Source organism: Oncorhynchus gorbuscha, linkage group LG07 (assembly GCF_021184085.1).
Source record: "Oncorhynchus gorbuscha isolate QuinsamMale2020 ecotype Even-year linkage group LG07, OgorEven_v1.0, whole genome shotgun sequence".
In the NCBI taxonomy this organism is placed as follows: Eukaryota; Metazoa; Chordata; class Actinopteri; order Salmoniformes; family Salmonidae; genus Oncorhynchus; species Oncorhynchus gorbuscha.
Genome location: NC_060179.1, coordinates 33,419,013 through 33,437,571, shown reverse-complemented (window position 1 = coordinate 33,437,571; position 18,559 = coordinate 33,419,013). Strand labels below are relative to the sequence as shown.

Below are 18,559 nucleotides of genomic sequence, written 5' to 3'. Positions count from 1 at the left end.
TGTATTGAATAGATGAGGGTGTATGGGCTTGTTGATGGGGTGGATGGGCCACTAGTCCATTTTGGGAAAGGGGGATAACTAGTCAGTTGTACGACTTAATGCATTCAAGGGAAATGTGTCTTCCGGCTTTTAACCCAACCCCTCTGAATTAGAGAGGTGCGGGGGGGCTGCCATAATCAACATCCATGGTACCCTGGGAACAGTGGGTTAACAGTGGGTTAACTGCCTTCTGATCAGGGGCAGAACAACAGATTTTGTCCTTGTCAGCTCAGAGATTCGATCCAGCAACCTATTGGTTACTGGCCCAACACTAACCACTAGGCTACCTGGGTTCACTTATTAAATGGTGCTAAAAATCTTCACAGTGGTCCATGCACTTACTGGAACCCAGGGATAGGCTACCCAGCCTGGCAGCCTCACAGGGGCCTGTGAGACAATACCATGCCAATACCATGCTATTCTCCTTGGCTTAGCTCCAGGGAGGGGGTTAACAATGTCTCTGAAAGGTTCATTCTGGTGGGCTTCTGCTGGGTAGACCCAATCTGAGATCTCCCTTTCAGGCCATCCTAGCAATTACTTCAGGGGCCTTGGCCAGGGCCCTAATCCAGCCAAACTCAAAGCTGGAAGGCTAATTAGTGACAAGCTTTTACTGTCCAAATCTCCTGTAGCTGCACAAAGGCAGGTCTCCCTATGCCAGAACAAAATGGGCCCTAAATGTCTATAGTGTGTAGGCTGGACAGAAGAGAGTAATAGGACTTGAGCGAGTTTGAATGCACATTATAATACTACTATTAGTGTAAGGTAATGAGTAGGCTGGGCAGGGAGTGAATCGGGATGGGGGTGAGTGGGCGTGGCTGGGATAGACAGGGAGGGAAATTTCTGTGTTCATTTGTCTCCATATTTCTGTAGAACAAATTACAAAAATCCCTTGTTTTGGGATTTTCTAACATGGAAGTTATGCTTTTCCATTTGCCAACAGATTCATGTCAATTTCAGTATTTGTACATTTTGTCATTGGTATGTGTGTGCATATGACACCCTTGTTTCTCCAAATATGTGATGAAAATACTGCACCGCACAAACATTGCCGTAACCTGGATGTATAGGCCGTTTTCTCATCCCCTTTTCTCTCTCCCAGAAGGGAAGCTTGAGGCAGATCCCGGTGGTCACGGAGAGTCGTCTGGAGTCTGGTCAGTTCCTGGTCTTGACCGTCATCTCCATGGTCCTGATCATGGGGGCGCTGGCAGCGTCTGGCTGGCTCTTCTGCCTGCGCCACCGCTCCCACCTCCAAATGAAGGAGAAACTAGCCAGCCTGGGGACTGACACCAGTGCTGATGCAACTTCAACCTATCAGGTGAGAGGAGCCTCCTCGGCCTCAGCCAATCATAGTGCAGCGGCTGAGTGCTCTACTGGTAGAGCATGTGCCCTGGTCCCGGTCCTTTATTCTGATTGGTCTGCAGTGACACTTAGTCGCTGTCTATTGAATGATTTGATTTTAAGGGAATACCTGGTTGTTGTTTTGTTTTTATTGTCACACTTGTGACAGTTGGTTGTAGAATGTGTGTTTGTTCATGATAGAGATAAGTTGTGACATAAGTCGGGTGTTATCAACAGAATATATGGCTGTGTAAAAGTATGTAACATTTCTGTCACCCGATTGCAAGATTACCCTTCATTTGATTCTGTATTATGGGGAAGTATTTTTTGTGGTTTGGTTGTAATTTAAGACTTTAAGGAAATAGAGTAAACAATTGCCAGTCAAATGTTAGCCTCGTAAAAAAAACAGCCTGACTGCTGCACTCAGCCTGGTTCAACAAGGCCAGTCGAATGTATCTAGAAGTCTACATTTCTGGTAAAGCCTTGATATTCCAGCGAGAGTTGTATTGGCTATGACCTATGACTAACGGGTTTATTGTGTGACCTATTCCTTCCATTCCTCCATGTTTAGCAGCCGGCTGGTTGGCCGGCTCGTATTGATTTTGTCTTGGGCTCAGCTGTGCTCAGCGTGGACACTCAGTGCACATCCACCCATCACATTTGCATTCTCAATATTTAGTCAGCCTTTCACAGTGTCACCTTTCCCGATCAGGGGGGGGGTTAATGGACTTTTACAATATTTACAATATTTTATTCTTTGTTTACAATATATAGGTGTTGTTGTAGCCTCATATTTCCTATGCACATACACAAGAGCAGATTCATTGTTATATAATGTCAAAATTTTTGGACAACTTAGGATGTTGGCATTCAGCCAAGGTGGTGGAATATTGTTTTTCTATTAAGACAGTTCACATAAAAAAAATAATTCTGGCACCCCGCCATTAAAGCTGGTTAAAGGGATAGTTTACCTAAATTACAAAATGACATATTGGTTTCCTTACCCTGTAAGCAGTCTATGGAGAAGGTATGACAGCAATCCATGCTTTGGTTTTGTTTCCCTGGCCACTGTTTCCACATGCTAAAGTTTTAGCATTTGTGACACAAAGTCATGGGACCGATATTAGCTTTTTTCGCGCATTATGTCTAAATCATCCAAAAGTATCTCAAATTGATCGTGAAGCCCAACAAAGTCACTTATAGATGTTTTGAACATTTTGCGCAAAAAAATGCTAGTATCTGTCCCATGACTTGAATGGGATTTATGCCACAAATGCTCAAATGTTAGCATGTGGAAACAGTGCCAGGGAAACAAAACCAAAGCATGGATTGTTTTCATACCTTGCCCATAGACTGCTTACAGGGAAACCAATACAAACCAAGGAAACCAATATTGTAATTTAGGTGAACTATCCCATTAAGGAGGACAATTATGCCTTTGCAGCCTAAATGGAGGATGCTTTATGTACGAGCCGGTCCACGGGGAGACACGAGTGTACTGCCGGGAACGCCCATCAATCTTAGACGATAGTGCAGATCTAGCAGCCACTATCGGTTGCCTAAGCTAGTTGTGCCTAGGCTAAATGCTATTTTTCTGGGACATATATCTTCTCTGCGTCCCCTTTACTGGGGGGTATATGGAAGTAAAAAGGTTGCACAAATTACAAGGTTTTCCAGAAATCCCGGTTGGAGGATTCCCTGATTTCCTGTTCATTCTCTCCTCCACCTACTCCAACTGGGATTCCTGGAAAATCTTGACATTTTGGCAATGTTAACAGAATTGTGCAACCTTTATGGGCCCATAACGAGAATACAGTTCCATTTGAGATGCAACCCTTGACTCTGTAAAGGTTTAGACTAGAGAAACTGGATGAATTATTAGGTGGACATGGAAAGTGCCCTGAGGCCGTGGCCCAGGGCAGATTCTCATGGTTATAATGATTAAGGTTTGACGTAGGGAAAGCTGATCCTAGACCAGGGCATAGGGCCTGGTCTCTGGAGTGAAATGTCACAATAATAGATCATGAGATAGACTAGTAGCAGTGTGCTGCTTTCAGAAGACGTTTACCTACACGGCCTTCTACCGTCCTGGCTTGCGGCTATGGGCCCTGGCTTGCGGCTATGGGCCCTGGTCAAAAGTAGTGCACTTGTATGGGGAATAGGGTGCCCTTTGGGATGCAAACCCTGGTTGCTAATTGTGGTTGAAAATCAGTCTGTGGGTCTGACTGGTGCAAGCTACACACCAAACACGATGGGCTTCGCAGATTACTGTGAATATAATGGTGAAATGTTCAGCTCCAGATAAGACTGACACTATCGGGAGTGGGGAAGTAGGAAGGGGGAGAGAGGGGGTTTCGGGTTCTGTAAGATTGCATCCTTCAAACTATCAGATGTTTTTTTTCTTTCTTATCTTTTCTTTCCTCTTTTGAGTTGGGGGAAGATGACTGGCTGGCTAGATAACGCCCAGTCTCCAAATCCCTAATGGAGCGTCGGTGAGCACAAGGCATGGTGGGAGAAAAGCTGAGTCATTTAGTAGAGAGGAGTAATCTTCATGGTGGGGTGGCGGCAGTGGGAGAGAGTCTTTTATGTCGACATCTCCTCTGAATCTCTCTGATTCCCATAGAATAACAATAGAATTTCACCTGCGGTATCAATCCAAATGCCAAAGTGAAGGCCTTACTGCAGATGTGAATACATAGGCTGCTCCTCTCTTGTTGTAGCTTTGTAATTACGAGAGAGTGGCTGCTCAGTTCAAAGAAAATCCTTTTGGGTTTAATGTATTGATTCCCTGTTATGTATACGTTTCTTTGAGTAATGGAAAATGAGATTCTTCTTCCCTAAAGATGAGTGTGGTTGTTACATTTTGAATGGGGGGGGGGGGGGGGGAGTATGTTTGTTTCTCACGAGCAGTTATCTTTCATTTTGGGCTGTAGTTTCGTTGCATTTGTTTCTCATCTATTTCACGATTGACTTCAGAGTAGCTTGTGCCTCCTTACAAGAGAATACATACGTGCCTAATGCGTTACAAAACAAGTGGCTCATAGGAATTGTTACCAACTGTATACAAATTGAAATCAATACTTAACAATGAAGACATCCCCTGCCAGCCAGCAACCCAATGTATTGTTACAGTTTATTGCTATTTGTTTTGTAAAATGGTGGCAATATACTGGCTTGACCTGGGCAATTCAAGCGTTTTAAAGTGAACTGCATGACCTTTGACTGTGTTTTCTATTTACTGACATTTATATAGATAGGTTTGCTACAAACCATGCTCCATAGACCACAGGGATATCCCAGACCTATGCAGTCTGCAAAGATTAACAGGGTGTCATGTGAAATTATCTCAGCTAATTAAAACAATGACTGTCTGGCTTTTGTATTGGAGTCTTCAATGAATGGGAATGAATTTGAGTAGTATTGTATTTGCAATATTTAGTCCTTTTTATTTGATTTGATAATACAGTAAGAATCAACCAGAGGCTGATCAGGTCCTCTCTCCTCTCCAGGAGTTGTGTCGCCAGCGGATGGCTGTGCGGACATCAGAGCGTCCGGAGCGCCCGGAGCCTCTACGGCACCACTCGCGGCTGAACAGCGCGTCGTCTCAGTTCAGCGATGGGGGGCCCATGGCCAGCCCATCTGCCCGTAGCTCCACCTCATCCTGGTGCGAGGAACCTGTCCCCGCCAACATGGACATCTCCACCGGACACATGATACTGGTAAAAAAAAACTATGGTCTGTCTAACCTTTCATCATGGAGAGCATTACATTTCAGCAGATGTTCTTATCCAGCGCAATTAGGGCCAAGTGCATATCGACAGATTTGTCACCTAGTCGTCTTAGGGAATCGAACCAGCAACCTTTCAGTTACTGGCCCAATGCTCTTAACCGCTGGGCAACCTGCCACCCCTGTTTGGAGGAAGTGTGGTGTATAGTGTGTGTAGGATAGGATCTGGTCTGTGGTTCCTATTCCCCAAGCACTCAGCCTCCAGCTTTCATTCTGTTTGTCTGTCTGGCTCTGTCTCTCTCTATCCCTTTCTCTCTCTATCCTGGCTAGATCGCTGCCATTTTTATTTCCATCTCTGTCTTTCTTTCCATCTCTATCTCCCTCTTTTTTCATTTACTTTATCTTGGCCAGTCGTCTCTGTCATTCTTTCTCTTGCTCTTGTTTTCTCTCCCTCTGTCACTCTTTATCCCACTCCCTTGCCACACTCTCTCTCTCTCTCTCTCTCTCTCTCTCTCTCTCTCTCTCTCTCTCTCTCTCTCTCTCTCTCTCTCTCTCTCTCTCTCTCTCAGCCAAAGCGAGACGGATATTGCATTGTGTGATGAGAGCTGTTCAAAAGAGAAATATCATTACCCAGCTGATTGTCAGTTGAACGTTTCAGATTTTTGTTTTGCTTTTCTTTGAAAAGGCTTTGAGTCCCTTGTGGGGCCCCTAGTTGCACACACAATGGATTGTTTTAATTTTGCACAACTTTTGTTTTATTCATCGCAGACAAGCTTGATAAAAGAGATAGATAGATGTCTGGCTGTGTTTTCATTAATGGGGTATAATTCATCACAGTACGTGTCAGGATTTTTTATTGGAGTCTATAGTGAATGAGAATGAATTTGAGTAACGTGTTTAATTCGTCATGGATGGGCTTTATTGCAAATGTCAAGGTTGGTTGAGACACCTCTTTTGAAAACATTTGAATAGAACATATTTGGCCTTTACATTACAACAAAGTCCTTCACTATACATACATAATTTGTATTTGCTTTGATAATACTACAGTAAGAATCAAACATATTCACTGCAGATTCTTCAGAAAACCTAAGTATAATGCACATATAAGCCTTACGGACCTTGACTCCATTTTGACTCCTGAGTGATTGACAAGGAGTTTGTTTCTCTTTTGAAATCCATTCGCACCTCACGTGTAACCATGTGTGAGATTGCCTCGGTATCACTGATGTCAGAGCCAATTCTTTTCATCTCTCCTGTGCTGTTCTCTGTGGATCTCATGTAGCGTGGACGGTGGGAGCGATGAGTACCTTGCTCCACCAAGATTGCATGCTGGGCTGGGCTCTCTTATAGATCACACCTACATCTAAATCACTGGATTAGGAGGCTCTTTCTGGCCCAATCTACTCTTATCCAAGTTTCACCTGGGCTTCATTCCCAATGGCACCCTATAATAGTGCACTACTTTTGATCTGAGCCATGGTCAAATGTTATGCACTAAATAGGGAATAGGGTGCCATTTGAGCCATTTGCTTGCACTTGTTTTTTCCTACCAGCACTGACTTTGCTGATAACTTCTTTATCAAGGAAACATTTACTTACTACGACTGTGATATGTGGTTGTCTCACCCAGCTACACTATATATACAAAAGTATGAGAACACCCCTTCAAATTTGTGGATTTGGCTATTTCAACGATACCCGTTGCTGACAGGTGTATAAAATTGAGCACATGGCCATGCAATCTCCATAGACAAACCTTGGCAGTAGAATGGCCTTACTGAAGAGCTCAGTGACTTTCAACGTGGCACCGTCATAGGATGCCACCTTTCCAACAAGTCAGTTCGTCACATTTCTGCCCTGCTAAAGCTGCCCCTGTCAACTGTAAGTGTTGTTAGTGTGAAGCGGAAACATCTATGAGTAACAACGGATCAGCCGCAAAGTGGTAGGCCACACAAGCTCATTTTTTTGGGGGGGGGGGATTTTACCCCTTTTTCTCCCCAATTTCGTGGTATCCAATTGTTTTAGTAGCTACTATCTTGTCTCATCGCTACAACTCCCGTATGGGCTCGGGAGAGACGAAGGTTGAAAGTCATGCGTCCCCCTATACACAACCCAACCTAGCCGCACTGCTTCTTAACACAGCACGCATCCAACCCGGAAGCCAGCCGTACCAATGTGTCAGAGGAAACACCGTGCACCTGGCAACCTTGGTTAGCGTGCACTGTGCCCGGCCCGCCACAGGAGTCGCTGGTGCGAGATGAGACAAGGATATCCCTCCCGACCAAGCCCTCCCTAACCCGGACGACGCTAGGCCAATTGTGCGTCGCCCCACGGACCTCCCTGGTCGCGGCCAGTTAAGACAGAGCCTGGGCGCGAACTCAGAGTCTCTGGTGGCACAGCTGGCGCTGCAGTACAGCGCCCTTAAAACCTGTTAAGGAAGTAGAGAATTCAGGCAGCTTTTCGCAGCTTTTTGTTAAAAATCGCGCAACATTACAGCGCCCTGCTATTCATGCCAGGAATATAGTATATGCATATGATTAGTATGTGTGGATAGAAAACACTCAGACGTTTCTAAAACTGTTTAAATCACGGCTGTGGCTTTAACAGAACGTGTGTTTCATCGAAAAGTGCAGGGAAATCTGTTTACTGAAAATGGAAAAATATATCCTTCCGCGACTTCAAGGAATTGAATTAAATAGGGCCGAGGTTACACTGCCTACAGCTTCCACACGTTGTCTAGAGTCTTGTCATTTGATTCGCAATTGGTTCTTGGTCTAACCGGTTCAAGGGAACTCCTTCCCTCCGGTCTCCGACCGGATGTTTTGATCGAGCTCTCTCCGGACAAGTTTTATACACGGACAGCAAAAGAAATTACATCGCCTCCTGATTAATTTTATCGCTTATTAACGTGTACTAATACCTAAAGTTGCATTAGAACAGTATTTCGAAGTGTTTTGTGAAAGTTTATCGTCAACTTTTTGAATTTTAAAAAAATGACGTTACGTTATGAAACGCTATTTTTTTCCGTTTATCACACAGTATTCTTAGATCGATATCTAGGCTATATATGGACCGATTTAATCGAAAAAAGACCCTAAATTATGTTTATGGGACAACTAGGAGTGCCAAGAAAGAAGCTCGTCAAAGGTAATGAATGTTTTATATTTTATTTCAGCGTTTTGGTTTGCGACGGATAACGCAAAATCTGTCGTGTTAGGTGACGTTGCAGTATTTTGAGGGTGCATGGTATCAGATAATAGCTTCTCATGCTTTCGCCGAAAAGCATTTTACAAATCTGACTTGGTGGATAGATTCACAACGAGTGTAGCTTTAATTCAGTATATTGTATGTCAATTTTAATGAAAGTTTGAGTTTTATCAAAAACTATACGTGGCGCACTTAAAATTTAAAATTTCCACTGATTGATGTTCCCACAGCGGGAGCACTTCCCTAGGCCACACTAGCTCAAAGAACGGGACCTCCGAGTGCTGAAGTGCGTAGCGCGTAAAAATTGTCTGTCCTCGGTTGCACCACTCACTACCTGGAAGCAACGTCAGCACAAGAACTGTTCGTCGGGAGCTTTATGAAATTGGTTTCCATGGCCGAGCAGCCACACACAAGCCTAAGATCACCATGCGCAATGCTAAGCATCAGCTGGACTGGTGTTAAGCTCGCCGCCATTGAACTCTGGAGCAGTGAAAACGCGTTCTCTGAAGTGATGAAGCCCACTTCACCATCTGGCAGTCCGACGGACAAATCTGGGTTTGACTAATGCCAGGAGAACACTAGCTGCCCCAATGTATAGTGCCAACTGTAAAGTTTGGTGGAGGAGGGATACTGGTCTGGGCCCGGTTTTTCATGGTTCTGGCTATGCGTCTTAGTTCCAGTGAAGGGAAATGTTAATGCTTCAGCATACAATGACATTCTAGATGATTCTGTGCTTCCAACTTTGTGGAAACAGTTTGGGGAAGGCCCTTTCCTGTTTCAGCATAACAATGCCCCTGTGCACAAAGCAAGGTCCATACAGAAATGGTTTGTCGAGATCGGTGTGGAAGAAATTGACTGGGCTGCACAGAGCCCTGACCTCAACCCCATCGAACACCTTTGGGATGAACTGGAACGTCGACTGCGAGCCAAGCCTAATCGCCCGACATCAGTGCCCTTACCTCACTAATGCTCTTGGGGCTGAATGAAAGCAAGTCCCCTGCAGCAATGTTCCAATATCCAGAGAGTGGACACTGTTATAGAAGCAAAGGGGAGAACAACGGCATATTGACGTCCGTTATTTTGGAGTGAGATGTTTGACGAGCAGGTGTCCACATACTTCTGGTCATGTAGTGTATCTTAAGAGGGAATGCACTAACTGTTAGTCTCTGGTTAAGAACGTCTTCTAAATGACAAAAAATGTTCATGTAAATGTAGGACGCAGCCCTATTAATCATGTATCTGTATTTCTGGCTGAAAGCCATGGACCACATACCGTTATGTTGGTCCTGGATATACAGTGACTTTTCACATTTTAGTACAGGTATTCAGTATTGTAGAGTGAGATGTATATAATGACTTCCAAGGTTCAAAATCAGAGTCAGCGATGTTGGGGTTAGTTTTGTATTGTTGCCTTGGCTTTATTCTCTCCCATTGTTGTAGGCCTGGTGCTGAGACATATTAAAACATGCAGTCTATGTGTTTTGGTCACTTACGCTTATTCACCATAAATTAGAATGTGTATGGATTATTTCAATGCAATTTCAAACATTCAGTACTCAAAGACAAACAGACTTTTTATAGGACATGAACAGTAATAACAGCTATGTGATTTTCTGGCTTTCAGCTCTATTGCTTTTACCTTGTTGTTCCATTTTTGATTTCCCTTGGAGTCATGTTTTATTTTTGGGGGGGGACTGTTTTTATGCTGTCCAGTAGATATGGTTGGGACGTTGATATCATTTCCGTTCTTACTGTATATGTACCCTCCGTAAATGGTTATTTGTTGCCTCAGAAAATCGATAGCAAGCCCAAGGCGACATTGCATCATTTTTACGACTTACTTCCATGTCAAATCTAATTGAAAACGAATAATTTGTCGGAGTAAGGCAGGAGAGGATAATTAAGCAATAAGGCACGGGGGGGTGTGGTATATGGCCAATATTCCACGGCTAAGGGCTGTTCTTATGCACGACAAGGCCCGATTGGCCATGTACCACAAACCCCCCGGGGTGCCTTATTGCTATTATAAACTGTTTACCCAATGTAATTAGAGCAGTAAAAAATAAATGTTTTGTCATACCCGTGGTATACGGTCTGATATACTGCGGCTGTCAGCCAATCAGCATTCAGGGCCCGAACCACCCAGTTTATAACAGCAAGTATATCATGTTATAAGTGATTTTTATTCCCTTTTTTCCATCCCTGATTGATAGGACTGATTGCCATGCCCTTCCTCTCCAGGCTGTCCCTGGCCTCAGATTATGAGTAGGGTGCCTACTACTCTTTTCAGACACATCATACTTTTCTCATTGTATCCCCATGTGACTTCACACAGCATTTCATAGTCAGTTACTGTTTGGGACTCTGGGAACCCACCTGCACAGCTTTCATGACAGCGACAGCACAGTAGCAACGTTGTGTTACCTGTTGTGTCCTTTATTTCCCTCAGTGTGAGTTAATGTAGCTTCTCTATCTGGCCTGCGAGGGCTGTTGTTAGGGGGGATTACTCAGTGTTTCCTTGACACCCGTCCTCTCAGCGTCTTTGATTGGCAGCCCAGACACTAATCCCTTATTTACTGAACCCTGTTACTCCGACTTGCATTCCAAATGGCACCCTATTCCCTACATAGTGCACCACTTTTGAACAGGGCCCATAGGGCTCTGGTTAAAAGTAGTGTACTATGCAGAGAATAGAGAATAGGACACACACTCTCTGCCTCTAGAAGAGGAGGTGGTTCGCTGCGTCATCCGATCCACTTTCAGGCTGCTACATCACTACATACAAAGCTTCCGCATAAAAAAAACATTTGTATTACAATTTGGGATAGGCGCAGAGTAAGCCGTTGAACGGCGGCAATTCTGTAGCCCTTCTGAATGTATAGTATGTACTAATATAGAGTTTATACTGTACGTCTGTGTAGTGGAGTGGGAGGGGTGTCGTGCTGTGGAGCTACCCTGTCTGCATCCTACATGGCATGTTATTCCCTACATAGTCTACTACTTTTGACTAGAGCCCCATGGGCCCTGGTGAAAAGTAGTGCACTATATAGGGAATATGGTGGCATTTGAGACAAGGCCAAAATACGTGTTCCCCACTGTCAGGAGAACTGCATGCGACTGGCTCTGTCAAGTGGTCATGACACCCTGTCAGTAAACTGTCAAAACATGGGTCCAAAATGAGTTCAAAAGGGCACCGTATTCCCTATATAGTGCGCTACTTTTGACCGGTGCCCTGGTCAAAATTAATATCAGTGCATCAGGATAGATGAAAAGCTGTTTCGTAAAAAAGCATATCGATGAGTTAGTTAAGAGGCTGAGAATTGAAAATGGGTTTCTTCTATAGCTAAGTAGTAGAAAGCTGATTATTCAGTTGACGTTCCTATCAGTCCTAGATTATGGAGACGTCATCTATATGAACGTAGCTGCCACTGCATTAAAGTCGCTAGATGCAGTTTGTCATCGCGCACTGCGCTTTATTGCAGGCGACAATTTTAGTGCTCATCACCACATTCTCTACCAGAAGGTTGGTTGGCCCCCCTTTGATGTCACGTAGGTTGATACATTCCTATGTTTTCATATATGAAGCCTTTTTACAAAAAGTCCCACTGTACCTAACATCCAATACTAAACTTTAGACATACAAGTTACCGCACCCAGTCTCAGGGATGGCTAACTCTGGAAATTCCTGAGTTAGGTAAATCAGCTTTTAGTGTCTTTGAACCTTGTCTGTGGGACAATCTTCAGAATGTTCTGAAATGTGATGTTTTGGCACCTCTAAGCCAATTCAAAACTCTGAGGGCCTTTTTACTGATGAATATCTTTGTTTTGACCGTGTTTTTCTTTCTGTTTGCAATTTGAATTTAGATTTTGATGCGTGCATCTTCTGTCATTTATGTCATTCAGGGCTCATCTGTAAAAGAGACCTTGGACTCATTAGGACTCCCTGATAAGGTAAAGGTTAAGTAAAATAGGGAATAGGGTGCCATTTGGGACGCAGGCCGGAACTTCAGAAATGAATAATAACTGCTGTCAAAAACTGTCTGCTAATTTTTGACGGAGATATCACTTGACATTCATATTTTCTCCCTATAGTGAATGGCGGAAGAGGGCATTGTAGAGGGGCTAATTTCCCATCATATGCTGTGCTGTCTCAAAGTATGTCCCTGTATTTATCTACGTGTCTGCCGTGTCCATGTCGAGAGTTGTTTGACAGCCTTAACTGAGCTGTAGATAACCACCGTGCATCACCTCCCCAAGCCAACGCGCCTCCACCGCCTTTAATGTGTGATAAAAAGCCCAGCACATCTGGGTATTGCTTACACAATGCAGGCCTAACACAATGACGGTCTAAACCGTTTAACCCCGCGGGGAGCAGGGAGCGTTGATACAAGCGTCAGGGGAAACACTGTTCCTCTGAAAAAGAGAGTCTTCTCCGCAGCCTCCAAGCTCCATAAGACCTTTCCTGGTTGGTTAGAGGAGCTGCGTGTTCTGTTTTTTCTTCTTCTTCTCATCCCCCCCCCTGCTTTTCTTTTCTCCTTTGTCTCCCTAGCTAATTCAATTTTGTCTTCACCGATCTACGGCTTAAACGCAGACAATCTTATCAGGGGCTGTGCAAGCGGTTTGAAAGACGGTGATTGGAGCGCCCAGTATTTCCAAGTATTTCCAATGCGGGCAGGCCTTTCAGGGGTCTTAATTGCGAGGAGTGGTTTTCGGCCGCCCCTACCGTCCCAACACCTCTACCCCCCCCCATAATTTACACAATGGAGAAGCTTAGGACGATTTACCATGATACTGTACCTGATCATGGCTCTAGAGCCTGTCTAGAGCCTGTTTGTTGGTCTGTCTGATGACATGGGTTTAGTATTCTGCTCCAGTGTGTAGGTAGGAAGGCTTTTGAGATCCACTGAAGTAGAGTGGGTCTACAACATAGGCATTAGTTGTTTTAGTCTTTTATTTGATCTCTTCTAGACAGTGAATGACAATCACAAAATCTTCTATATTCTGGGGGCACCCTACTCCATCCCTCCCCTCGAAATGTTCCCGTATGTAATTACCTTTCCATTTCCAGTTCATTACCTTTTGTTTGGTTATTTAGTTGTGTGGAGTTGTTTTTAAATGGCATCCGTTATCTCTCCCGTTTGTCTGCTCAGACGTACATGGAGGACCACTTGAAGAACAAGAACCGTCTGGAGAGGGAGTGGGAGGCGATGTGTGGCTACCTGGCTGAGCCGGGCGCCTGTAACGTGGGCCAGGACAAACACAACGCCAAGAGGAACCGCACCGACGCCGTGGTCGTCTGTGAGTAGTTTTACACCCCTCTGACCGCGTGGTCATGGATGACCGCAGTATGACCACATCTCTCAGTAGTCGATCACTAGGTTATTCCTGTGTTGTTCATGACCATGTGAACTGACCAGGAAAAAACTATTCCATATCATTTATCAATAATAGTTCAATGTTTCAATCGTGGAAAAGCAAAAAAATGTGTGGTGAGTTATGTATTTCTATTACAGACGATCATTCCAGAATAACCTTGAAGGCCGAGAATAACCATGGCAACTCCGATTACATCAATGCTAGCCCAATTGTGAGTACCAGTCCACGTCCCATACTCCTTCGCTTTATGTTTCTCTTAAGCTTTATTGTTGCAGCTCTACACAAAGACCAGTTGAGATCGGATTTTAAATTCAATTTGTTTTTGTGATTTGTCATGAATGTTCCTATTGATCCCTTTGCCTTTGTTCCTACACACTTTGCACCTCAATGAATTTGCCGTGTCTTGTGAAATAATAGTTTGTCACCTTCCCTGTTTTGAAATGGCTGCTCTCTTGAGATAACAGCTCCGAGATGGATTCCATGGAAAAAGAATAGGAAACTATGCATTTCAAATACAGCAGGGAAAACTCTTTGGAGAGATGAACTAAAAGCCTATTACTGTATACCACCTAACAGGACATCTGGAAGTTTGAACACCAGTGCTTGACTTGGCCAGGAGCTCACCGGAGCTGTCATGGGTGGCATTCTGGGAAATATTTGAATAAGGCATTACAATAAGCAGTGTGTTAATTTAACACTGTTCCAGTGTCTATATGCGTCCACAGACTAGGTGCTTTCAGTGTTGATTTGACACTCTCAGTGTTTTTTTATTGTTTTTGTTTTAGACAGGAGAATTTGCTGTCTACCGGCACCCAAAAATGATTACCGGCACCTATTTCAGATCAAGTCAAGCACTGTTGACCACATGGCAGCGTAGCCTAGTGGCTAGAGTGTTGGACTAGTAACCGGAAGGTTGCGAGTTCAAACCCCCCGAGCTGACAAGGTACAAATCTGTCATTCTGCCCCTGAACAGGCAGTTAACCCACTGTTCCCAGGCTGTCATTGAAAATAAGAATGTGTTCTTAACTGACTTGCCTGGTTAAAAAAAAAGAAGTATTTATTGTATTTCATGCATTTTAATGCATTCATAATGTGTTAAGTAATAGTGATATCATCCTTTCATTATAACAATCTATACGTATTACTGCTTCTGAAGCCATAGTATAAAATCGACTTCTACTTATCCGTGTTGTCGTCGGTGCTGAATCTCATCGCTCTCCTCCCTATTTCTCTCTCTGTTTGATAAGAACAACTTCTACAAGGTTGTCCTTTAAAGATCTGCAATGATCCATTTACATCTCTCCAATATTAGAACGTCAAACCAAATGATCTCTTCCCTGTATTTGCGTTTCCTTTCAAAGTGGGAAACAATTAAATGACAAGTGGAGTTGTCATTTGGAGTCGTTTCTCCACTCCTCCATGTTGCTATTAGTAGTCAGAGTGGGTTATGCTGTGCTTGGTGCAGAGCAGAGCGGAGTAGACACAGTAATCAGTGATCCAGCGCTGTACGGATGAAAGCATGGTAATTACGCCACAACAGGACCCCTGGCTGAGCCCTGCGAAACTACCATAATTACATCTGTCAACACACCCTCTTCCTCCTCATTAGCCCAAGGGAAATGGCCCACAAGTAAATCATTTGTCATCTTTTTCTTGGAATGCGGGGTTCGAGTGGTAATGGGGTGGTAAGGGGGGGCATCCTCTCTACCCCCACAGTCATGGAGGGGTGACACAAAAAATGACCTTAGACACCCATTATGCCCCCTTGCTCCTCCAAACTTCTTCAGCTCAGGTCAACAGACGATTGGGCACCCACAATGTACAATGTCATTGGTGTGAGGTTTAGCTGAAAGGAATCCAGCACGTAGCATCTGCGTTCTAAATTGCACTCCCTTCCCTAAACAGCGCTACTTTTAACCAGAACCCTATGGGCCCTGGTCAAAAGTAGTGCACTACAAGGGAATAATTGTTTAAATATTTAATAAGATTTGAATATTCTGTTAGATTTTTTATTTTTACCTCAAACCTCAAACCAAACAGCTTTTATTTGGTAAAGATGCTGTTTTCCCGAGGTCTATCTAGCTTTCCCACCAACAGAGAGAGAAGAGCAGGAGAGAAGCTGAAATACGGAGGCCATCTTTTCATGTGCTGCTTTTAGTATTCATACAGGGATGTCAGGCATAGCTACTGTATGTCTGTGTCCTTGAGATTGCCTAACAGGGAGCTGGAGCCTCTAGGTTTTAGCATCAAGTCTTTCATTCCTGTCAGGATAAAATCAAATAAAAATAGAAGCTATCTGTGGAATTTCAACGAGGCAGGAGAGTGTGATGCTAACAAAGCACCGCTATCTAACTGAGGTGTTAGCGCGCAGAATGGAAAGGGCATACATTTCTTTAGTTCTTCTCCAGAAATGCCATTTCAAATAACACGGCTAGGCAACAGGAATTCCAGGTGATCTTACAAAATGTATTTGTAAAGACAGGTGCATTTTAGTGGACCATGCTAGCTAGCTTCATATTATGGTTGGTGGGTATACGCTTCCATATCTTATGCTTCACATCTGTAGTCAAAGTGATTAGAATTGAGTTAAACCTCTATAATCATCTCCCCTAGTCGGTGCTAATATAACTACTATGAAATCTCATAAAGAAAGAAGTTCATAAAAGAAGATAAGACATCCATTAAAGACAATCTACTGTGTCTCTACAGCAGATCCTGGTATTATTATCTGGGAGCATCCCAAATAGCACCCTATCCTTATATAGTGCACTACTTTTGACTAGAGCCATATGGGCCCTGGTCAAAAGTAGTGTACTATACAGGGAATATGGTGCCTTTATGGACCCAAGCCTCTGTCTCTTCTCTGTTATTGCTCCAGCCCTAAATGACTCCCTGTAAGTGCTGCACAATTGCATCCATTTCCATAGTAATGGGTGTGGATGTCAGTCATTGGAGTGTCATCCAGTGGAGATTCAGGACTGATTTCCGTGTAACACAAAGGTTTATCCCTTTCTTCTTCTCTATATTAAGATAGATACTTATCTCAATGCAAGACTATTGTATGAAACTGTTGTATTGTATGAACCTTTCCAGTATGAAAGCATGGGAACATACAAGGGCTAGGATTAATTTCATACAAAACAGAACTCGGACTGTGGAAAAATATACCCTAATACCATTGTTTACCTCAAAAAAATACAGAACAACCTTGTTTTTTGGCACATTGCAAAATGGAGCCCATAAAGTACAAATGCCCAATGAACTGAAGTGCACTGATTCAGCTGGTTAGCTCTGGTTAGCGCAGGCTGCCCACCTTAAATGGAAACCAAAGTGTTTATTTGGGGAATACAAATTCTGTTGCACCCGATCATTACACATTCATGGTGCTTGAAGTGTGTTTGACTGATGGTCTCACCGAAATAACCAGCCTCTAATCAGCCGAATATTTTTTTTAATTTTTTATATCTTCTGAAATGAAACAATGACTTTGTCTGTGTGTTACAAAATAGCCTCGATTCCAAAAGGTTTACTCATGTCTTCTCTATTCTTCTTCTCCTTTTAACAATAGCCATGACTAATGCTCATGTGCAATTTGTCTGCTAAACGTTAGTAGTTCTCCCTTGTTCATTGGCTTTCACAGACTAATATGAATAGACAGACGGTAAAGGCCAGGGTCTTGTTCGGTGGAGCTGGATGTAGAGCTGGTATCAAGCCCATTATGTTGGATCTTTAATATAAAACAGAGCTTCAGGGGCAATTGCAGAACTCCTATCTTTTCCTCCACCCTCTGTATCTCTGGGTTCTGCATGCCAACACTCACACACACACACACACACACACACACACACACACACACACACACACACACACACACACACACACACACACACACACACACACACACACACACACACACACACACACACACACACACACACACACACACACACACACACACACACACACACACACACACACAGAGAGAGAGAGAGAGAGAGAGAGAGAGAGAGAGACACCCCGATTGCCTCTTCTATAGGCCTCTGTGACATTCTCTGACTAGCATCAATAATATGTTGGAGAGGCAGTGTAATTTCCTTTGAACATGGTCTTCCTCTAATCAGAGGCATTAAAGAATAGCCATGCCTGGAGGATAGAGAGGGGGGAAAGGTAACAGAGGGGGGCGAGAGAGAGAGAGAGAGAGAGAGAGAGAGAGAGAGAGAGAGAGAGAGAGAGAGAGAGAGAGAGAGAGAGAGAGAGAGAGAGAGAGAGAGAGAGAGAGAGAGAGAGAGAGAGAGAGAGAGAGAGAGAGAGAGAGAGAGAGAGAGAGAGAGAGAGAGAGGTGAACGGAGTGAGGAAGTAAATGTGAAAACAAAAACGGAGACCCTGTTACTGGTCACTAGTCCATGGAGGAGAAAAGGTGGGAGCACAACCCTTAGATCCTCAGGGAGAGTGCATGGACTGCTTGTCCCACTGTCTTGATAAGCTAGCTCTAACTGTAGAGACAGGGCCTGTGTTCCAAATGGAACCCTAGTCCCCAAATAGTGCACTACTGTATATAGGGAACAGGGTGCCATTTGGTACGCAAGCAGGCAGTATGTTCTTGTCCCTTTACACAGTCGCGTTCACTCAGTTTTCACACACAACTTTTGTTCTTCTTCCCGTCTTTTCCCAGATGGACCATGACCCGAGGAACCCCATGTACATCTCTTCACAAGGCCCTCTACCCTCCACCATGGCGGACTTCTGGCAGGTAAACCCATAAAAGGATCGGTGGTGTCATTTTGAATGCTGAATAGCTCCCTGTGTGTTTATGCTCGAGACTTGCTGTTTCTTGCTGTGATATGAAGTTTGCGTCTGTTGCATAACATG

At 43.9% G+C, this 18,559-nt stretch overlaps 1 protein-coding gene across 1 annotated transcript in view; it reads left to right on the top strand.

Moving 5' to 3' along the window:
* The window catches only part of ptprn2 (protein tyrosine phosphatase receptor type N2), a 289,171-nt gene that overhangs the window by 249,456 nt on the left and 21,156 nt on the right, over positions 1 to 18,559 (top strand). The window contains 5 exon segments of the mRNA XM_046356247.1: positions 1,139 to 1,354; positions 4,887 to 5,096; positions 13,465 to 13,612; positions 13,828 to 13,901; positions 18,363 to 18,440. Of these exon segments, the coding sequence (XP_046212203.1) occupies positions 1,139 to 1,354; positions 4,887 to 5,096; positions 13,465 to 13,612; positions 13,828 to 13,901; positions 18,363 to 18,440 (726 nt within the window).